This window comes from Macaca fascicularis, chromosome 1 (genome assembly GCF_037993035.2).
Source record: "Macaca fascicularis isolate 582-1 chromosome 1, T2T-MFA8v1.1".
Lineage (NCBI taxonomy): Eukaryota > Metazoa > Chordata > Mammalia > Primates > Cercopithecidae > Macaca > Macaca fascicularis.
In genome coordinates this window covers 68,600,249-68,623,627 of record NC_088375.1, presented here as the reverse complement: position 1 = coordinate 68,623,627, position 23,379 = coordinate 68,600,249, and the positions used below count along the sequence as shown (strand labels likewise).

The window sequence follows — 23,379 nt, the reverse complement described above, 5'->3', positions numbered from 1 at the left end:
TGAAGCAGATCGGTGCACTAACAATAAGTGCAAAACAAGGATATAACATCCTTCACTGCCCTCTGCAGACTTGCTATTATTTATTTATTTGTGATTATTTATTTAAGGCCTGTCATTCCTGCTCTGTTTTTAGCTCTGTGAGGACCAGGTCTGACTGTTTATTTACCATCCTGTCCTTGGCAGGTAGCATAGTGCTTGGCACATAGCAGAGCTTGACAAAGATCATTCACCGATGGGTTTGGATTTTGACTGGTATGGAGCGCATAGGCACACATTTGACTAGTGACCTCAGGCATGGCTCAAACTTTTTATGATAGAAGGTATAAAATGAAGCAGTACAACTCACCCCCGCCCCCGCAACCCACTGCCTAGCCCCCACTGCTGTGTCTTAGTTCTGTCCCCAGCCATGCCAGCTCCCATCCACCCTAACCCTGCCTCCCACAGGTTTCTCCTAGTAGCTCGGTGTTAGGAGGCTCTTTCTTTGCATCCATGCCCCAGAAGCTCCAGGTGAGAGGGTCTCCTGAGAATAGTCAAGGCAGTCTGCACTGCGGGCGGGAGGGGGAGGCAGCTCTGGCCAATGGCCTACTCTGAGCAAGCTGAGCATTCTGGAACCCTGGCTTAGGGACCACTCACGTGTTATTTCTTCTCCTGCTCCTCCTCCTCACCTCTAGCACTTCTCTATGCCACCATCTTCGGAAATGTGACGACCATTTTCCAACAGATGTATGCCAACACCAACAGATACCATGAGATGCTCAACAGTGTTCGAGACTTCCTGAAGCTCTACCAGGTGCCAAAAGGATTGAGTGAGCGAGTCATGGATTATATCGTGTCCACTTGGTCCATGTCCAGAGGCATTGACACAGAGAAGGTAAGGAGGCTGAGGAGCTCAGGGAAATCATTTGTCTCTTGCTTTCCCTAGGGGTGTTGAGGCTTGCCTAGGACAGTGGATCTCAGACCTGGCTATGCTCAGAATTCACTTGGGTACTTTGGGATTCCAGGTCCTACCTCCAGAGGTTTTGTTTACTTCTAGATCAGCCTTACTCCAAGACCAACAATCAAAAATCATTATTTAAGAAATTAGAAAAGCAGGGTGTATTTCCTGGAGAAGAGAGGAGCTGGAAGTTTAACTGTCCAGGGTAGAATTTCCCAAACTTGGACGATGATAAGAATCAGGGCCATGACTAGAGAAGGGAGATCAGTATTGCCAATTTTCTTTTTACCCAGACTTGAAGATAGGAAAGCACTGTTACTGATCTTGTCTTCATTCAAACTTTCGGTATTTTGTTCATCATGGATTTTTTTGCATTAACCTTGATTTAAAAAAAATAGCATTAAACTATGATTTATCTTGATTACTGACTTTTTTGGCATTCCCTTAATTTTATGTGCCCAAGGCTGTTGCCTCACTTAGCTCACCCTCATCTTGACCCTGATAAGAATCCCATGATGTCAGGCCAGATGCAGCAGCTCATGCCTATAATCCCAGCACTTTGGGAGGCCGAGTCAGGTGGATCACTTGAGGTCAGGAGTTTGAGACCAGCCTGGCAACATGGGGAAACCCCATCTCTACTAAAAATACAAAAAATTAACTGGGCATGATGGCATGTGCCTGTAGTTCCAACTATTCAGGAGGCTGAGGCAGGAGAATTGCTTGAACCCAGGAGGCAGAGGCTGCAGTGAGCCAAGATAATGCCACTGCACTCTAGCCTGGGCAACAGAGCAAGACTGTCTCAAAGAAAGAATCCCATGATGTCATCATTAAAAATAATCCCAGCCCCCATCCCAGATCTGTGGAATGAGAAGTTGGGGGAGGTGAGGGAACATTTTTAATAAGTGCCCTTAAAAACTATCCCAGCCTTCACTGGATCTATGGAATGAGAACTTAGGGGAAGTGAGAGAGCATTTTTTTTTAAGGAGTTACTCTTTTTGTTTTTTTTTAATTATACTTTAAGTTCTAGAGTACATGTGCAGAACGTGCAGGTTTGTTACACAGGTGTACATGTGCCATGAATTTTTAACAAGTGCCCAGGCAACCCTATTCACTAGACAAGTCCAGGAAACAGTGAACAAGAGTTTGTGCCTTCATGATCAATTGACTTGATCAGAACATCAATTAGGCATCTCTCTGGTTATTTGTTTTCCCACCTGTAAAATGGAGAGGGTGATAAATTCCTATTGTTCTCTAACGGTTGTATCATTCTAGATGCATTTCAATAGAGTAATGAAAATTTGGTGGTACTGGAAATAATACAGAAAACATACAGTGGACTTCCTATTATTAACTTAAGAATTTTCTTTGCATATTTTCTATAAAAAAGATTTAATCTCAGATCTATTGAGATTAAATCCATTCTCAATGAGATTCGTTCTCTGCTTCTCAGTCTTTATCAAGTCTGTTTTTTATCACCAGTCTGTAAGTACTCAGGGCATACTGATTCTTTCGACTGTTAGAATGAGGAAAACAGAAAGATAACACGTTTGCAAAAATACCTAATGACACATTGCAAACCAAATTCAGCTGGCTTTGGGATCAGCTACTTATGTTCCTAGTCTTCCTTCATTAGAATTGTCAGTTGAGAGTTGACAGTTTAAAAAGAAAAATTGAACTGAATTTAATCCTCAACTTGAACATTACTTTGGTTTTGCTCACTATTTGCCATGATAACCATAACACCACTACTACAACCTCAGCTACCATTTATTGAACATGCATTAAGAACAGATATTTGTTTTGCTTCTTCTATATGTCTGGTCTTACACTAGTGTCTCATTTAGCCTCCACAGCAACCCTGTTACCCTATTGAAGGGGGTAAGCACAAGAGGCCCGATTCATTTTGCTAACTGCCCCTGGTCACAGAATAAAGAATGGCAAAGCCAGGATTTGAACACCATTTTGTCTGACTTCAAAGCTTGTGCTTTTCCTACTATTACTTAAAAAAATTTAAAACATGTACTAGAGAGAAGGAGGATGAGTCCCAATAGAGTCATTCTAATTTCTTGGATGGGCAGGGCATCAGCTGGGGCTGAACTTAGTGGCTGCCTTTGCCAACCACCTGCCCCAACTACGCCTGTTGTTTCTGCTGTGTTCTCTCAACAATGCCTGTAGGTTCTGTGGGTTCCTGGCAGCTGATGGAGCAGAAAGGAACTTTGATCTCTCTGCCCTAGGCTCCTTTTCCCAGGCACCAGGATGCCTTTGTAAGTCTGGTTGTCTGGAAGGAAGCCCTTCCCCCCGCTTGCTGTAGGGCTGGCTGGGTGGCTGCCCATGGGAGACAGCACCGTCAGCATTTGCTCTCTCTTACTCTCCCTGCAGATCTGTCCTGCAGATCTGCCCTCACTTTCCTGAAGGGCTTTGGGATTTACCCCAGCTCCTGGTCCAGATGGAAGAGGGAATAGCCGTGGACCCAGCTCACTCTGGAGCCCAGTCTGTCCCGGGCTGGCTGCTCCTCTGGGCAGGAGCTTGTGGCAGGCAGCTGCTGGGGAGAGAACCAGTCCTGTCGTCCTGTACCTCTCCACATCTGCCCCTCCCCTCCAATCTAAGTCAGAATGGTCAGTGATAACCAGGGAGCCAGGGCATGTGGGTGGTAGTGCTGGGATACCCCAGTTTTACCAGCTATTGGCTGGTGACTTTGAACACATCGCTTGTCTCTCTCCAAGTCTGTTTTTATGTCTATACACATGGAAACATGATCTTTAAGACTAGGTGACCTCTAAAGCCCTTTTGGCTATGACCTTCTGGACTTCAAAGCCTCCCTGAAATTGCTGCTGCTGCTGCTGCTGCTGCTATGATGACAACATCAAAAATGAGAGCTCACAGGCATTGAACACTTGTATGTGTCAGGCATTATACCAGGATGTTCCACACAACAGCTCATGGAATCCTCAGAAGAATTCTATATGAAATTTCAAAAAAATGAAGACATGGGGAGAGGAGCTAACTATTGCCTCACATTCATGCATCTAGTGAGTGCTGAGGCTGGGACTTGAATCCAGTTCTACCTGATTCTAATGCCTCTTCTCTTACTTAGGACTCCTGTTCTGCCTAGCCTGGAGGAAATTCCACATTGACATCTCCCTTTAGCCTTTGAGACCTTCAAGGAAGAGTAAGGATGGTCTCTTCTCAAAACCTAGCAGTATGAAAGGTGGCCAGAGCCGGGGAGGGTGGCTCTGGGGTCTCAGAGTTGAGACCTCCCCACTCCACTCAGAGAAAGGAATTCCAGACACCCCACCCACCTCAGTGTGGAGCCAATAGATGGGAAGAATGATGGAAATGACTGACGGCTGTGACAGTTTGCAATTTCTCCCCTCCAGGTTCCCTCACCTGCTCACATTGTACTCTCCGTTGGCTCTGGGAACAGTGCCCAGAATAAAACACTGTCTCCATGCCAAGGCCTCATTCCCTAGCAGCCTCTTCCAGGGAAAGAGTAAAGTCTAGCCCAGGGGAAACCATATATTTAAAGGTGAACTCACCTGAAGAGTAAGTCTTGGTTCCAGACTACTGGGCACAGTTTTGACATGGTGTGCGAGTGCGCCCCATTATCTAGTGATCTGCTCAGAGAAAAGAGGAAGTAAATTAAATCTGCATTTCTGCAGGAGTCGTGTTTTGAATGAGCCTTTTAGAAGTAAGTCCTTAGCAAGTGCTCCGCCCAAGCATTAGTATTCTGAATTTTCCTCTCTGCCTTGGTCTGTCCTGTGTCTGTACTCCCAGAGGGCATGCTCACTTGCTGGGCATCCTGCAATCCCAGATCAAGAATGCAGAGGTACACAGGGCAAGGGCATCTGTGCTTTCCGAATCCCCTACTGGGGCCAGGCTTTGTCCCAGGCTGTGTACTGGTAGATATAATTTCATTTAATCTCACGAGTCAGTGTTAACAGTCTGCATTTGATAGGAGAAAGGAAAGTGTCACCTGGAGGGGAAGGAGCTGGGATTTCAACTCTTTGACCTCTTTCCACTGCTGTACCTCCAAGGAGTGCACAGGGGCACCTGAGGGGGTGGGGATGTAAGTGAAGCCATCGGGGGTGAGGTGAGGTTTGAGCTGGACTTTGAAGGAGGCTGAAAGTCTTCCAACTTTGGGGATGAGCAGCAGATACAGTAGCAAATGGCTTGTGCTAAGGCAGAGAAGCAGGGGTGGGAAAGTACCCAGAACCTCAAGGAAAACGTCATCACTGAACATACTTGATTTTATGCCCCTAGCTTTGCTTATAAGCTAGGATGGGAGAATGGATTATTTTAGAAACACTTTTGATTTCTCTGGAGACGTTTGCTTGAAAGTGTCCGTACTTAATGCTTGCTATGTAAGGGGCCATGCAATGTTTTATTGCAAACATTTAGTCCAGAGAAATATTTCTCCCTCTAGAAAAACCTGCAAATTTTTAATTTTTTCAGAAGATGAGACCTGCATAGCCTCCTCCAGTTTTCATTTTGCTTGAATTCCAAGATGCTGCCGAGATGTTGATAATAAAATTACAAGCCTTTTTTGGGGGGCAGCTGCCTAGTACAGGAATTGGTTGGGATCTAAACCAGGCTCTGATGTCAAGCTATCTAGTTTGAAACCCCAGCTGTGCCATTTCCTGGCAATTTTGGGCAAGTTATTTATCTTCCTTGTGCCTCAGTTTTCTCATCGTAAAATGATATAATAATAACACTTACACAGTTTATGGGAGGATTAAATTAGCAAATGCACGTAACAGTTTAAAATGTAAAATCATAACCCTGTTCAACTTTGCCTATCCTTCTTTCCTTTTTTTATTGTTTTCTTTAAGCACATACCACTAAATTCTATTTATTTTGCTTATTATTTGTCTTCTCCCATTAGATGGTAACTTATATGAGGGCAGGGAGTTTTGTCTTTTTTTATTTTTATTTTTTTACTGCTTCATCCTCAGAGCCTAGGATGATGCCTGGCATACCATAATGTGTGTGATAAGTATTAAATGAATGAATGATTCTAAAGTGCTTAGCAACACCTGCCACTCAGTAAGTGCTTAGTAAATGTTACTTTATATCTGTCTTTAAATAACACCCTATATTCAGTCCATCAGCAAATCATATCTGTGCTACGCTACGTTACAAATCTTTTCTAAATTTAACTGCTCCTCCCTGGCTCTCCTGCCAGCATCCCAGTCAAAGCTTCCCTCACCTCTCACCTGGACAGCTGCAGGAGGGACCTAACTAGATTCCTTGACTAGACTCTTGACACCCTATAGTCAGCACTCTCTAACATCACTCTGTAGCTTCAATGATCTTCTTCAGATGTAAGTCAGGTCATGACATTCTCCTGCTCAAAAATCCTCCAGTATTTTCTGTCATACTCAGAGTAAAACCCAAGGCTTATTACACCTGAAAGTCTCTTGTACTTCGTGTTGTCTTTGATCCTCATCTCCTGCCCCTTTGCTCTCACTCCTTTTGGCCATTGCTCAGGCTCTCTTAGGGTCTTTGTGTTTGCTATCTTGCTGGGATGTTTTTCTTCACATGGCTCACTCAGGCCCTTATGCAGGAGTCAGCTTGTTACCTTCTGGGCCGGGTGCGGTGGCTCAAGCTTGTAATCCCAGCACTTTGGGAGGCTGAGGCGGGTGGATCGCGAGGTCAGGAGATGGAGACCATCCTGGCTAACACGATGAAACCCCGTCTCTACTAAAAGTACAAAAAATTAGCTGGGCATGGTGGCAGGCACCCGTGGTCCCAGCTACTCGGGAGGCTGAGGCAGGAGAATGGTGTGAACCTGGGAGGCGGAGCTTGCGGTTGAGCTATGATGCCACTGCCCTCCAGCCTGGACGACAGAGTGAGACTCTGTCTCAAAAAAAAAAAAAAAAAAAAAAAAAAAAGTCACCTTCCCAGAGAAGTCTTCTCTGACCACTAGTCTGCAGGAGTCCTACTTACTCCCAGTGCTGACTCTCAGACCCCTGTCCTGAACATTCAGCACAGATTTTTTTTTTAGAAACTATCTGTCTCATCTATAAGAATATAAGCTCCATAAGGGCAGGAACTTTGGTTAGAAGAGTGTAGTCTGGTGTAGTGGATGTTGCTCCTCCCCCTGAAGTGCTGAAGGCCACAGTGAGGACCCTCACACTGTTTTTTTCTGTGCCTGGCTAGGTCCTGCAGATCTGCCCCAAGGACATGAGAGCTGACATCTGCGTGCACCTGAACCGCAAGGTTTTCAAGGAGCACCCAGCCTTCCGGCTGGCCAGTGATGGCTGCCTCCGGGCACTGGCCATGGAGTTCCAGACGGTGCATTGTGCCCCAGGGGATCTCATCTACCATGCAGGAGAGAGCGTTGACAGCCTCTGCTTTGTGGTTTCTGGCTCCCTGGAGGTGATCCAAGATGATGAGGTGGTGGCCATCCTAGGTAGGTGTTGGCTTTGCTGGATGAGCAAAGGTACCTGGGGTTGGCTTAGCTACTGGGCAGCTCAATGCCACTGCTGCCTTCAGGTAGAGATTGCTTCATAAGGCAGGGCCAATTGCTAATATTCACTTATCTATCCAACAAACAAACAGCGAGAGCCTGTTTGGCACAAAGCCAGTCGCTGTTTGATGTCTGGAGTATTTCAATAAGAAAAATGGGTTTTATCCTCAAGGGGCTCCCAGTCTAGTGTAGGAGACGAACAAATAAGCAGACATTCACAGTACAATGGGAGGCACATCTAACCCAGTATTCAAGTGGGAAGTCTTCCTCTACCTATGCTAAAACTTAAAAATTGAGAATGAGTTAGCATGGAGAAGAGAAGGGATGACGTATCCTAAATGTGTCACATCCTTTCAGAGGGAGAAATTCATGACTCACTTGGGGAACTACAAATTATTTAGTGTGGCTGGAACACAAGAGGGGACATGGTAAGATGTCAGACTAGGGAGGGAGTGAAGCACTAGTCAGATCGTGGCAGACTCTGGAAGCGACATTAGGTGACTGGGATTATTTGGGGGAGCCAGTGAAGAGCTGAAAGCAGGGGAGAGGCATGATGAGATTTGTACTTTAGAAAGATGACAGTAGTTGCAGCTTGGGGAGTGGATTGAATGGGGAAGGCTGGGGTAAGGAGACCAGGTGGGAGGCATGTTATCTAGAGGCAAGTTGATGGTGGCCTGAACTAATACTGTGGCAAGCAGATGGAGAGAAACAGATGGAGTTGAGATATTCAAGAAGTAGAATCAAGAACCCAATGACAGATTTGCTGTGGCGGGGAAGGAGGAGTCAACGAGGACTATAGGTTTTCTCACATGGATAACAGGGAAGCTGGTACACCATCCACAGCAATAGAGAATGTGGGAGGAGGAGCAGGGACGTGGGGGAACGTGTTGGTAATCAGGACATTGAGCATCAGTAGCTTTTAGGAAATGTGTCTGGTTTTCTGAGCTAGCCAGAGAACAGCTCTTTATTGGTGGCATATCTCTAAGGGGGCAAGCCATCATCATAATAATAGCTATCATTTATGGTCATCTATTCTGTGCCATTTGACACACAGCATTTGACACACAGATACTCATTTCAACCTTACAGTAACCCTATGAAATGGTTTTATTATCCCCATTTTGTAGATGAGACAATTAATGTTCAAAGAGGTTAAGGAAATTTCCTCATGGCTGATGAAGTCCATGAAACCAGCATTCCAGAGTCCCTCTGACTCCAGAACCTCTGCTTCAATCCAAAATAGATTACAAAATGTAATACTGCAATTCTGATGATAATTTTTTTTTTTTTTTTTGAGTCGGAATCTTGGCTCTGTTGCCCAGGCTGGAGTGCGGTGGTGCGATCTCGGCTCACTGCAAGCTCTGCCTCCTGGGTTCATGCCATTCTCCTGCCTCAGCCTCCCAAGTAGCTGGGACTACAGGCACCCGCCACCATGCCCAGCTAATTTTTTTTGTTTTGTTTTTGTTTTGTTTTGTTTTGATTTTAGTAGAGATGGAGTTTCACCGTGTTAGCCAGGATGGTCTCCATCTCCTAACCTTGTGATCTGCCCGCCTTGGGCTCCCAAAGTGCTGAAATTACAGGCATGAGCCACCACGCCCAGCCTCTGATGATAATTAATGTAGTATGCTGGCCCATTAAGTTGCCAGCTACTGGTAGAGATTGTAAACGTGTTTTATCTTTTACAAATGATTTATTAGAAAACTGAGGCCGGAGGAGATTAAGTTATGCTGAAGTTAGAATTGAGATTCAAACTACAGAGAGACATTAGATAGTGTTATTTTAAAAAAGAAAGAAAGAAAGAAAAAGAAAAGCCCCAACTTTGTTCCCGCTTGACTTTGGAGCACACAATATGTAGCTGCCTTCTTGTTTTCTTGGCCCTAAGCCAAGTGGCTCTCTTGATTACATTTGGCTTAGGTTAACCTAAGGATGATTTATGTTCCTTCAGCATACATTGGCAGATGGTCAGAGGGAGCGTGGGATAGAAATTGGGTGGGGTGGTCGGGTGCAGTGGCTCATGCCTGTCATCCCAGCACTTTGGGAGTCTGAGACGGATGGATCTCTTGGGTCCAGGAATTTAAGACCAGCCTGGGCAACATGGCAAAACCCTGTGTCCACAAAAAATACAAAAATTAGATGGGCATGGTGGTATACACTTGTGGTCCCAACTACTCAGGAGGCTTAGGTGGGAGGATCAGAAGCAAAGGTTACAGTGAGACATGATCACATTGCTACACTCTGGCCTGAGGCCTGAGTGACAGAAGGAGACCTTGTCTCAACAAACAAACAACAACAACAACAAAAAACAAGCAAAAAGAAATTGGGTGGGGAATGGAGGCTGAAACTGTTTGCCAAAATAAGTGTTCTAGATTCCATGGTATCCATTGAACTCTGCAGACCAGGGTTACTCTGTTCCTTGCCCCCTTTTCACAGAGAAGCGAGATTCAACTGTGTATACGTAGGACTCATGAAGGTAAAAACCATTGCTTTAGTATGTCTGATATGAAGGAGCATTTTTCTCTACCTTTAATACTCATCAGTTTCCTTGATAAAGAGGAATTTCTTTTATTTATTTATTTATTTATTTATTTATTTATTTATTTATTTATTATACTTTAAGTTCTAGCATGCACGATAAAGAGGAATTTCCACTGGTGGTCATAGCCATGCTTTTATGTTTGCCTGGCTGAGATGAGCACCTGTTAACTAGCAAGCAATACTTTAAGTTTGACCTTTGACTTAACCCTTTGATAAGGGCATCTTTCACTCATCTTCCCACTGATAACTGACCATATGCCTTTCCATGCTCAGGGCATCCTTCGTGACTCACCACACACAGCTACATTTCTAGGAGTTGGTTTGAACACCTAGACTTAGGCATAGAGGCATGACGGAGCTAAAGAGGGGTGGGGGAGACAAACAGCTTCCTAGCCCCTTCTCATTTCCTTTCATCCTGGGCTTCTTGTGAGGAAGAAACCAGGGCTTGATTTATTGTTGAATTACTTGACCTTGTTGACTGCGTCTCTAAATCTAGCCCTCTACTTTGGGCCTTCCCGGGCATTCTGCCTGCTCTAGTTAGCAATGTGGACAGGATCTCTGAAATAGCTCAGCAGCTTTGGATTCAAAGTGGTTGTTGCCCTCAAGCTGTCTACACTAGAAAAAGCTTCTCCACTTTGTCTCTAGGAGCCAGACTGGGTCTGAAAAGTAGGTCCAAACTCAATATTCTAAATAACTTATCAGATTTCAAGGGGCTCTTATTCTCTAAAAGGTCGAGACAAGTCCTTCGAGTCAACCTGAGCTCTGGACAAAGAGGCAAAAGTGACTCTAAGCTGTTGGCTCCCTGGAAACTTAAATTTAGAGTTTTGTTCTTGTTGTTTTTCTATAATTAGCATATCTTTGGTCAATGGACTGAAATCAGTTTTTTCTTGCAAGGGGGTTAAGCATCAAATGGGCATTATAACTATATTGTCTGTTGATGCCCTTCAATACAATTCAACCAAAATGCATTGAACACCTTCTATCCGCCAGGCACTGTCATAGGAGTGGGGATATAGCAGTGGACCAAACATTAGTCTAGCCTCCTACAAGTGGAGGGGGCTGACAGTGGAAAGACAGCCATCACTCTGCATGATTAGCATTGACAGAGAGAGAGTGCAGATATTCTAGAGGATCACTGGATGAGCAATTATTGAGCAGCTACTGTATATCCAGTGCTGTAAAGAGGACAGAAAATATCCAAGTAATCCTTAGTTATCACAAGCAAGAGGTTTTAGAAAAAAACGCCAGAGCTCATCCATCTCGTTGTCTTGCTCTTTGTTCTGTTATTATCAATTCACTCATTTACATTCTGCTAATTTGCCTCCTCCTTCCATTTCTAATATTCCACTCACATTCTCTGTTTAATTTTAGCACAGATGCCAAGAACAAAGGAAAGGGCCAGTACTCATAACTAAGTGTGTTTAGTTTGTGTTAAAAATAAGGCCCTTCTAAGGAAAGTCTTTTAAAGAAGAGTGTTTTTCAAACTTTTGTGACTGGAACCTGCCATATGAAATGTATATTACTTTGCAAATGAATACATATACAAGTGCACACACAGTTATACGCAGAATTTGATACTTCTCTTGCTATGTGAGTTGCAACCTGGTATTTTCTATTAGATAATGTTCTCTTTCATTAAAAAAATGACCATCATGACCCACTAAATTGTTTTCCTGACCTGATCACAGTCTGCAGTTTAAAACGTGGTCCCACAAATCTAGATGATATTCTCTGAGGACAGAGAACATATCAGAAATCTCTTATGATCTCCTGTCCCTTTACTCTTCTCTCTGCCTTAATTTTGCATGAAATCCTTATATCTTTTTGGAATTCCCTTAGAAATCATTTAATGGCTTCTCAAATCTAGTTTCTTGGCTCCTTGAAATAAATTTGAGATTTTCACATGTGCATTTTATTTATTAGATTTTAAAAAGTAATTTAATTTTTTATAGATATCAATATTAAAAGATAGAGATACCATTTTTCCCCTATCCAAGTAGTACTAGTAGCATCTGCATGTAAGTAGTTATCTTGGTGTTCTGTGTTACCGTGTGACTCAGCAACATAGATGAGTCATGGACTAGCATCTGGGCTGTGCATAAGTGTGTTAAGTATCTCCCTGCATTTCCATCTTATAAGTGCAGTATTTATATGATCTCCTTTCACTGCGATTTAGTGTCCCCTTAGTAATGTTTATGCGTTTTGCATTTTAATACTGAATTTGTATTTTCTTTATGGATCATCTTGTGTTTTTCCATTTTGTGGATTTTTTTTTTTTCCTTGGGGCAAACAGAAGTATTTTGGTCAGGCTGCATCAAGCAGTAAAAAGAGTCCTGAAGCTAGAGATTTAACTCTAGTCCTGGTTCTGCTATAACTCCTTGCAGGAGTTGCCACTAGCTGGTTAAGAGTCTTCAAAGACCTCCTGTGTTTCTACCGAGCCTGTCACACTGCATCAATTGCATGGTTACTCCCCACTCTCCTGTGAGCCCCAGACTCTTTGATTTCATATCTCTGGCACCTAGCACATGGAAAGCACCAGAGGCTATTTTCTGAATAGAATGCAATTGAAAGGAAGGCAGAGGTTAGGCTGTGAGGAGCCCCACAGTCCAGAGTAAGACTTTATCTTATAGGGATAAGGACCCAGAGAGAGTTTTAGAAAGGGGGTTGACAGGAAGATTTGGGTTCCACAAATACAGAGGCATGGAGACTAGCAGAGAGGCTCAGGAAAAATGGTGAACCCCTGAATAAGGAAGTAGAAGGAGAGCCAGAATCTACAGATAGCAGGGGAGGGAGAACCTCTGGGATGTGGGAGGTGCGGACAGGGAATAGTTTCCGGAAGTGACTGGAGAAATCAACAGGGCCAGAGGAGGAGGAAGTGAAGGAGGAAAGAAGATGGGTCTATTTTGTTCAGTTTTCAATGTCTTTTTGGAACAGGTCTAGGTATGGTTTTCGACTACAGGAAACTCTCTTCTTGATTTGTGGATGGGCCAAAGTCTGCCAAGAAATGGGAAGAGCCATGGGGAAGATTGATGAGCAGGCCCTCGTTCACGTGGCACAGATCTTACTTGCAGTCCTGTCACTATTGAGTTAGGACTTATATGTACATAAAGGCATAAATGCTTGTTCATGGATGAAATCTTCTTTATTTTATTTACTTATTTATTTTTAGAAGGACACCTCCTTGTCACAGTTCCTAATTTGGAAGGTACTCTCATTTTTGCTTAGTTAACTTCCTTGGGTTCATTGACCTAATTTGGATATTACTGCAGCATCTATTTATTTAGCAATCACCAGAGCATAACATGGTCTTAATCTCTTTGGGGGTACAGAGAAAAATCTTGTCTTGGAGGAATGTTCCATTACATGGGATGAGACAAATGCATGGCTAGTGGCAATAAGTAACGTGTGTACCTTTTTCTATAGACTTCTTGCAGTGAGCAGGGAAATGCTCATGCAGGAGGTAGAAGTTGAATTGGGCTTGGAAGGACAAGTAGGAGTTTTGTAGTCTGAGTCTGAAAGTAGAAAGTACAGCACGGGCCTCCAGAGGTATTAAAGAATACATGGAAATGCATGTGGCATGTTCAAGTACTAACGTGAGCAAAGCAGACTGAGCAGCCTTTCCATGAGGCCAGTGGTTTTCAACTATAGTGAACACAAAACTCAGCTGGGAAACTTGTTCATCATGCCAAGCCCCATTTGTTCCCCACAGGTTCTGAATCTATAGCCCTAGCCCCAGAGGTGATTCCATGCATGTGGTTGGAGGACTGCGCTTTGAGAAACATTGCTTTAGGCAGTTACTGCTTGATGTTTTTTTGTGGAATGGGATGAGATGATGAACGTGGGGAAGCAACTAAGGCTGGGATGCACTGGGTAGGAGACCTTTTATTACATTAACCTAAACCACATGAAATGATCAATTCTCCACTTTTTTGACATACTACATGGTAGGATCAACTTCCCAGTGATCTGTATAAGAGGCCTAGAGTAGCAGCTTTATGAGGATGGAGTCAAGGTTTGGACAGGTGAGGTAGGGCATTCTAAATGGAAAAGATGATGTGAGCTGAGGCCTAGGGAAGGAAAGTGTTGGGGGTGTTTCATAACCACAAGACAGTTACTTGAGCTGTAGCTGTGAGCCCTACGGGGCAGCAGTGGGATATGGGGCTGGGGAGGCATATCAGGGCTAGTCTATGAGATGAGTTTAAAGGTCAGCATGAGGAACTCAGCAGTGGAAACCACTGAAGGTGGTGAGTAAAGCATGGCACTATTACAGCTGTGATTTGTAAAGATTAATGGATTGAACAGAGAGACCAGGAGGCTGTTAGGTAACTATGGCTTATAGCAGAAGTAAGGAGTGTTAAGATGCAGGCAGTAAAAATGGAGACAGGAGTAGGGCTGCCAAATACAATACCACATGCCCAGTTTAATTTGAATTTCATGTAAACAATACATAGTTTCTAGTATAAATTTTATCCAGATGTTTCATGGGATTTGCTTATGAGTGAAATTATTCATTTATTTGAAATTCTATTTTAACTGGGTATCTTGTATTTTTATTTGCTAAATCTGCCATCCATAGTTGGGAGAGAAAGGTGCATAAAACATCATGAAGCAGAGTCTGTAAGGTTGTAAGTAGGATGTGGGGAGCAAAGAGAGGGAAGCAAGAGAGGCAGTTCTGATGAGTGGGGAAATGGGGGCATCAGTGGTAGAAGATGAAGTCAGGAGGAAATGGTGGTGAGAAAGTGGTGAGCTTCATTTTGACCTGTTACATTGTTGCATTTAATGGCCAATAGTGTATCAAAGTGGAGAGTCCAGCAGTGACTTGGACCCTGTGGGTCTGGAATCAGGAAAAGAAACCATGGGTCAAGACAGAAATTTGGGATTTAGAGGAAGAAATATGAAATGCATTTTTTTTTAAAAAGACACAGATAGAACATAGGAATATTTTTCTAAGTGACCAAGTATTTCAGAGCATTTGAAAGGAATTGGGAAAGCCAGGTGTGGTGGCTTGTGACCATGGCCCCAGCTACTCAGGCGGTTGAGGATCATTTGAGCCTTGGACTTTGAGGCTGTAGTGCACCGCGATCGCACCTGTGAAGAGCTACTGCACTCCAGCCTAGGCAACATAGCAAGACCCTGTCTCTTAAAAAAGAAAGAAAGAAATGGGAGTGAAGCCATTCACAATACTCACAAGAAATTTTAAACGATACTAGAAATAAGCAAAGTAAGTAAAATACAGTTTTTAAATGCAATCTGATCTCAGTTATGTGAGGGAAAACCATTCATAGATAAAAGCCCATAGGTGTTTTCACCAACGTGTTATAGTGCATGTCTTGTTTGTGAAGCTTTAGGATATTTTAATTTTTAAAAAATATTTGTCTTTCAAGTAGTCTTTAAAAGAATATATGCTACTTTCTAAATGTGGGGGAAAAATTTGTTTTAATTTTCAAGGGGATATTGAGAAAGTCAACATTACTTCAAATTTCACATTTGTTGGTTATTAGGATATAATTTAGAAGAATGATATTATTTTTCAAATAGATGTCTTGACAGCATTTTTTTTTTTTACCAATTCAATCAGAAAAAAAGTGGCATTTATTTTTGCATCTAGTACCCAACCCATCCCTCTAAGAGTTCTTCAAAAGAAGGATGGCCAGGCAATGAAGACAGAATGGCTTATCTGACAAAGATCTAAAGCAACAACAAAAACAACAATAACTTTCTGTAAACCCTCATTATTTTAGAGGATTGGAGAAGCTAAATCCTTCACAGAGATGCTTCCCAAGATTCTTGTGAGCTGAGTATGGAGAGGAGGGGGTCCCCCACGCACTGCCATCACTGTGGTGCATTGCTCCACAGTGCTCCAGGGACTTGAAGTTGCTAGGTAAATATTGCTGCCACTTGCCATATAATAATGTTGTTTGCTCATGCTTAGCACAAAGGGAGGAGGCTGTGGGTAAGTGTCACCCTAAACACTCCAACCAAGCATTAATAGTCATACAGCTGTTCCATCATCTGAAGAGATTAAACTAAGTCTGTACTTTTAGAAAGAAGCTATAATATGAATAATCTAGAACTTCAGAAATACAAAACCACTTGTATCATGTAATGCACACATTATCTGATTGAGAGAGGGTGGAGGCGGAGACCAGGTCTCTTTCCTAATTCTGTGTTTGCTTAAGTAATTTTAAAAATTGGTTTACAGTCCCCGAAGACACTAGCAGTTAGGAAGTTGATTGATCTTTCTAAAGGAAATTTTCATAACTTTATAGTGTCTAGACAGAGGGATTGGTTGAATAATAAATTATGGTAAATTAAGGCAGTTGTTATGATAATGATATGAAGAAGTTTTACTGGCATGCAAAATGTTTCAAATATAACTTTAAGTGGGATAAAAGCAGAATATATAGCTATATATATAGTAACCTTAACTAGATCAAAATGCATATATGAGTAAAAGAAAGATGGAAGGTATACCAAAATGTTAACTGAAGTTTTCTGGACAGTAGACTTATTTGTAATTTTTATTGTCTATTTTTCAACATATTTCAGTTATTTTCTATAACTCACTTATATTCTTTTATAAATAATCAGAAGGGGAGAAAACAAAGTTCTCATCCATAGCAATCTTGGAAAATTAGCACCTGCTTTCAGTGGAAGATTTGTGTTCTGTTTGCTTGGTGGAGAGATTTGGCTAATTTAATTTTATCTAATTGCAATAATGAAGAACAGAAGGAGAATTGTCATGAAGTTTCCAAACCATTGCTTTAACTTAGCCATTTATGGCTGAGTCCCCATTCAGACAGAGGTGCCAGCCTTGTTTTCTCATGATCAGCATAGTCCCCACAAGGAAGGCTGATGACTCATATTTGGGTGACGTTTTAATACTTTTAGGGACAGCATTTATGTCACAGAGTAATTTCTTTTTTTTTTTTGTTATACTTTAAGTTCTAGGGTACATGTGCACAACATGCAGGTTTGTTACATATGTATACTTGTGCCATGTTGGTGTGCTGCACCCATCAACTCATCAGCACCCATCAACTCATCATTTACATCAGATATAACTCCCAATTCCATCCCTTCCCCCACCCCCTCCCCATAATAAGCCCCAGTGTGTGATGTTCCCCTTCCCGAGTCCAAGTGATCTCATTGTTCAGTTCCCACCTATGAGTGAGAACATGCGGTGTTTGGTTTTCCGTTCTTGCGATAGTTTGCTGAGAATGATGGTTTCCAGCTGCATCCATGTCCCTACAAAGGACACAAACTCATCCTTTTTTATGGCTGCATAGTATTCCATGGTGTATATGTGCCACATTTTCTTAATCCAGTCTGTCACTGATGGACATTTGGGTTGATTCCAAGTCTTTGCTATTGTGAAAGGTGCCGCAGTAAACATACGTGTGCATGTGTCTTTATAGCAGCATGATTTATAATCCTTTGGGTGTATTGCCAGTAATGGGATGGCTGGGTCAAATGGTATTTCTAGTTCTAGATCCTTGAGGAATCGCCATACTGTTTTCCACAGTGGTTGAACTAGTTCACAATCCCAGCAACAGTGTAAAAGTGTTCCTATTTCTCCACATCCTCTCCAGCACCTGTTGTTTCCTGACTTTTTAATGATTGCCATTCTAACTGGTGTGAGATGGTACCTCATTGTGGTTTTGATTTGCATTTCTCTGAGGCCAGTGATGACGAGCATTTTTTCATGTGTCTGTTGGCTGTATGCATGTCTTCTTTTGAGAAATGTCTGTTCATATCCTTTGCCCACTTTTTGATGGGGTTGTTTGTTTTTTTCTTGTAAATTTGTTTGAGTTCTTTGTAGGTTCTGGATATTAGCTCTTTGTCAGAGGAGTAGGTTGCAAAAATTTTCTCCCATTCTGTAGGTTGCCTGTTCACTCTGATGGTAGTTTCTTTTGCTGTGCAGGAGCTCTTTAGTTTGATTAGATCCCATTTGTCAATTTTGGCTTCTGTTGCCGTTGCTTTTGGTGTTTTAGACATGAAGTCCTTGCCTGTGCCTATGTCCTGAATGGTTAGGTTTTCTTCTAGGGTTTTTATGGTATTAGGTCTAACATTTAAGTCTCTAATCCATCTTGAATTAATTTTCATATAAGAAGTAAGGAAAGGATCCAGTTTCAGCTTTCTACTTATGGCTAGCCAATTTTCCCAGCACCATTTATTAAACAGGGAATCCTTTCCCTGTTTCTTGTTTTTGTCAGGTTTGTCAAAGATCAGATGGCTATAGATGTGTGGTATTATTTCTGAGGACTCTGTTCTGTTCCATGGGTCTATATCTCTGTTTTGGTACCAGTCCCATGCTGTTTTGGTTACTGTAGCCTTGTAGTATAGTTTGAAGTCAGGTAGCGTGATGCCTCCAGCTTTGTTGTTTTGGCTTATGATTGTCTTGGCAATGTGGCCTCTTTTTTGGTTCCATATGAACTTTAAAACAGTTTTTTCCAATTCTGTGAAGAAAGTCATTGGTAGCTTGATGGGGATGTCATTGAATCTATAAATTACCTTGGGCAGTATGGCCATTTTCACAATATTGATTCTTCCTATCCATGAGCATGGTGTGTTCTTCCATTTGTTTGTGTCCTCTTTTATGGGGTTTTCTAAATATACAATCATGTCATCTGCAAACAGGGACAATTTGACTTCTTCTTTTCCTAACTGAATACCCTTGATTTCTTTCTCTTGCCTGATTGCCCTAGCCAGAACTTCCAACACTATGTTGAATAGGAGTGGTGAGAGAGGGCATCCCTGTCTTGTGCCAGTTTTCAAAGGGAATTTTTCCAGTTTTTGCCCATTCAGTATGATATTGGCTGTGGGTTTGTCATAAATAGCTCTTATTATTTTGAGATACGTTCCATCAATACCGAATTTATTGAGAGTTTTTAGCATGAAATGCTGTTGAATTTTGTCAAAGGCCTTTTCTGCATCTATTGAGATAATCATGTGGTTTTTGTCTTTGGTTCTGTTTATATGCTGGATTACGTTTATTGATTTGTGTATGTTGAACCAGCCTTGCATCTCAGGTGTGAAGCCCACTTGATCATGGTGGATAAGCTTTTTGATGTGCTGCTGGATTCGGTTTGCCAGTATTTTATTGAGGATTTTTGCATCGATGTTCATCAGGGATATTGGTCTAAAATTCTCTTTTTTTTTTTTTGTATATCTGTCAGCCTTTGGTATCAGGATGATGTTGGCCTCGTAAATTGAGTTAGGGAGGATTCCCTCTTTTTCTATTGATTGGAATAGTTTCAGAAGGAATGGTACCAGCTCCTCCTTGTACCTCTGGTAGAATTTGGCTGTGAATCCGTCTGGTCCTGGACATTTTTTGGTTGATAGGCTATTAATTATTGCCTCAATTTCAGAGCCTGCTATTGGTCTGTTCAGGGATTCAACTTCTTCCTGGTTTAGTCTTGGGAGAGTGTAAGTGTCCAGGAAATTATCCATTTCTTCTACATTTTCTAGTTTATTTGCATAGAGGTGTTTATAGTATTCTCTGATGGTAGTTTGTATTTCTGTGGGGTCGGTGGTGATATCCCCTTTATCATTTTTTATTGTCTCTATTTGATTCTTCTCTCTTTTCTTCTTTATTAGTCTTGCTAGCGGTCTATCAATTTTGTTGATCTTTTCAAAAAACCAGCTCCGGATTCATTGATTTTTTGGAGGGCTTTTTGTGTTGTCTGTCTCTTTCAGTTCTGTTCTGATCTTAGTTATTTCTTGCCTTCTGCTTGTTTTTGAATGTGTTTGCTCTTGCTTCTCTAGTTTTTTTAATTGTGATGTTAGAGTGTCAATTTTTGGTGTTTCCTGCTTTCTCCTGTGGGCATTTAGTGCTATAAATTTCCCTCTATACACTGCTTTAAATGTGCCCAGAGATTCTGGTATGTTGTATCTTTGTTCTCATTGGTTTCAAAGAACATCTTTATTTCTGCCTTCATTTTGTTATGGACCCAGTAGTCATTCAGGAGCAGATTGTTCACTTTCCATGTAGTTGAGCGGTTTTGATTATTTAGTCCTGAGTTCTAGTTTGATTGCACTGTGGTCTGAGAGACAGTTTGTTATAATTTCTGTTCTTTTACATTTGCTGAGGAGTGCTTTACTTCCAATTATGTGGTCCATTTTGGAGTAAGTGCGATGTGGTGCTGAGAAGAATGTATATTCTGTTGATTTGGGGTGGAGAGTTCTGTAGATGTCTATTAGGTTCGCTTGGTGCAGAGTTAAGTTCAATTCCTGGATATCCTTGTTAACTTTCTGTCTCGTTGATTTGTCTAATGTTGACAGTAGGGTGTTGAAGTCTCCGATTATTATTGTATGGGAGTCTAATTCTCTTTGTAAGTCTCTAAGGATTTGCTTTATGAATCTGGGTGCTCCTGTATTGGGTGCATATATATTTAGGATAGTTAGCTCTTCCTGTTGAATTGATCCCTTTACCATTTTGTAATGGCCTTCTTTGTCTCTTTTGATCTTTGATGGTTTAAAGTCTGTTTTATCAGAGACTAGGATTGCAACCCCTGCTTTTTTTTGTTTTCCATTTGCTTGGTAGATCTTCCTCCATCCCTTTATTTTGAGCCTATGTGTGTCTCTGCATGTGAGATGGGTCTCCTGAATACAGCAAACTGATGTGTCTTGCTCTTTATACAGTTTGCCAGTCTGTGTCTCTTAATTGGACTATTTAGTCCATCTACATTTAAGGTTAACATTGTTATGTGTGAACTTGATCCTGTCATTGTGATATTAGCTGGTTATTTTGCTTGTTAGTTGATGCAGTTTCTTCCTAGCCTCGATGGTCTTTACACTTTGGCATGTTTTTGCAATGGCTGGTACCTGTTGTTCCTTTCCATGTTTAGTGCTTCCTTCAGGATCTCTTGTAGGGCAGGCCTGGTGGTGACAAAATCTGTAAGCATTTGCTTGTCTGTAAAGGATTTTATTTCTGCTTCACTTGTGAAACTTAGTTTGGCTGGATATGAAATTCTGGGTTGAAAATTCTTTTCTTTAAGAATGTTGAATATTGGCCCCCACTCTCTTCTGCCTTGGAGAGTTTCTGCTGAGAGATCTGCTGTTAGTCTGATGGGCTTTCCTTTGTGTGTAACCCGACCTTTCTCTCTGGCTGCCCTTAACATTTTTTCCTTCATTTCAACTTTGGTGAATCTGACAATTATGTGTCTTGGAGTTGCTCTTCTTGAGGAGTATCTTTGTGGCATTCTCTGTATTTCCTGAATTTGAATGTTGGCCTGCCTTATTAGGTTGGGGAAGTTCTCCTGGATGATATCCTGCAGAGTGTTTTCCAACTTGGTTCCATTTTCACCGTCACTTTCAGGCACCCCAATCAGACGTAGATTTGGTCTTTTCACATAATCCCATACTTCTTGCAGGCTTTGTTCATTTCTTTTTCCTCTTTTTTCTTTAGACTTCTCTTCTCGCTTCACTTCATTCATTTGATCCTCAATTGCTGATACTCTTTCTTCCAGTTGACCATGTCGGTTACTGAAGTTTGTGCATTCGTCACATATTTCTCGCATCATGGTTTTTATCTCTGTCAGTTCATTTATGGCCTTCTCTGCATTGATTATTCTAGTTATCCATTCTTCCATTCTTTTTTTAAGATTTTTAGTTTCTTTCGCTGGGTATGTAATTCCTCTTTTAGCTCTGAGAAGTTTGATCAACTGAAACCTTCTTCTCTCCACTCGTCAAAGTCATTCCCCATCCAACTTTGATCCGTTGCTGGCAATGAGCTGCATTCCTTTAGAGGGGGAGATGCGCTCTTATTTTTTGAATTTCCAGCTTTTCTGCCCTGCTTTTTTCCCATCTTTGTGGTTTTATCTGCCTTTGGTCTTTGATGATGGTGATATACTGATGGGGTTTTGGTGTGGGTGTCCTTTCTGTTTGTTAGTTTTCCTTCTAACAGTCAGGACCCTCAGCTGTAGGTCTGTTGGAGTTTGCTTGAGGTCCACTCCAGACCCTCTTTGCCTGGATATCAGCAGTGGAGGCTGCAAAAGATAGAATATTGCTGAACAGCAAGTGATCTTGTCTGATTCTTGCTCTTGAAGCTGTGTCTCAGGGGTGTACCTTGCTGTGCTAGGTGTGGGGTGTTGGTCTGCACCTAGTGCGGATGTCTTCCAGTTAGGCTACTCAGGGGTCAGGGATCCACTTGAGCTGGCAGTCCGTGTTGGGACCACTCCTCTCTTCAAAGCTGTCAGACAGTGTCATTTGCATCTGCAGAGCTTTCTGCTACTTTTTGTTTAGCTGTGCACTGTCCCCAGAGGTGGAATCTACAGAGACTGGCAGGCCTCCTAGAGCTGCTGTGGGCTCCACCCAGTTCGAGCTTCCTGGGTGGCTTTGTTACCTACTTAAGCCTCAGCAATTGCGGGTGCCCCTCCCCCAGCCTAGCTGCTGCCTTGCAGTTAGATCTCAGACTGCTGTGCTAGCAATGAGGGAGGCTCCATGGGCGTGGGACCCTCCTGGCCAGATGTGGGATATAATCTCCTGGTGTGCCGTTTGCTAAGACCCTTGGTAAAGCACAGTATTAGGGTGGGAGTTACCCAATTTTCCAGGTGTTGTGTGTCTTAGTTCCCCTGGCTAGGAAAAGGGATTCCCTTCCCCCTTGCATTTCCCAGGTGAGGTGATGCCTCACCCTGCTTCAGCTCTCGCTGGTCGGGCTGCAACAGCTGACCAGCACTGATTGTCCAGCACTCCCCAGTGAGGTGAACCCAGTACCTCAGTTGAAACTGCAGAAATCACCCGTCTTTTGTGTCGCTCACTCTGGGAGCTGGAGACTGGAGCTTTTCCTATTCGGCCATCTTGCTCCAGGACCCTGTCACAGAGTAATTTCTAACATGCATTATCTTTAGTTCTTTTTAGTCTGTAAATTTTCAGCTTATCATTAAACTGAATTACAGTGAATTATAGGAGTGTTTCTGAGCAGGTCAGCAAATTCCTTCTTCTTGAGTCAGGCTGACATTGTAGCTGTCCTAAGGATACGCAGGTTCTTGCACTTGGACTGGGGACCTATCTTCTCCTCAAAGTCATCCAGCCTAAGATATCCTAAGTCTTTCATATCCTGGACTACCTTACATTGTTCTGCTCAAACCCATGCTTTCATGGATGTATTGATTTGTTTATTTTATAACCATGCCAGGTACAGTGCTAGAGGTTGGAAATACAACAGTGGGCCAAACAGATACACCTCTCATAAAGCCAAACTTCTCAGCCAGGAAACAGACAAGTAAATATGCATTTTATAACATAGAGCCAAGAGTTGTAATAGGACTAAGAACAGGATGCTGTGGGAGCTTATATAACAGGCATCTAATCCAGCAGCTATAAGAAGTCAAGGATGGCTTCCTGAGAGAGCTGATGTCTAAGCTGAATTCCGCTAGGGAAAGCAGTGACTGTGGGGAGTTGCAAAGGGATATTAGAGAGTGAGTGTTCTAGGAATAGG

At 42.4% G+C, this 23,379-nt stretch overlaps 1 protein-coding gene across 6 annotated transcripts in view; it reads left to right on the top strand.

The window, feature by feature from the left end:
• Positions 1-23,379, top strand: part of KCNH1 (potassium voltage-gated channel subfamily H member 1) — a 452,274-nt gene that overhangs the window by 315,540 nt on the left and 113,355 nt on the right. For 4 of the 6 annotated variants that reach the window (XM_074035584.1, XM_065541211.2, XM_005540745.5 and 1 more), the window contains 2 exons: positions 672-871; positions 7,094-7,346. In XM_074035584.1, the coding sequence (XP_073891685.1) occupies positions 672-871; positions 7,094-7,346 (453 nt within the window). The remainder of the gene's footprint in view (positions 1-671; positions 872-7,093; positions 7,347-23,379) is intronic. The other 2 variants (XR_012432717.1, XM_074035590.1) reach the window with 1 other exon arrangement.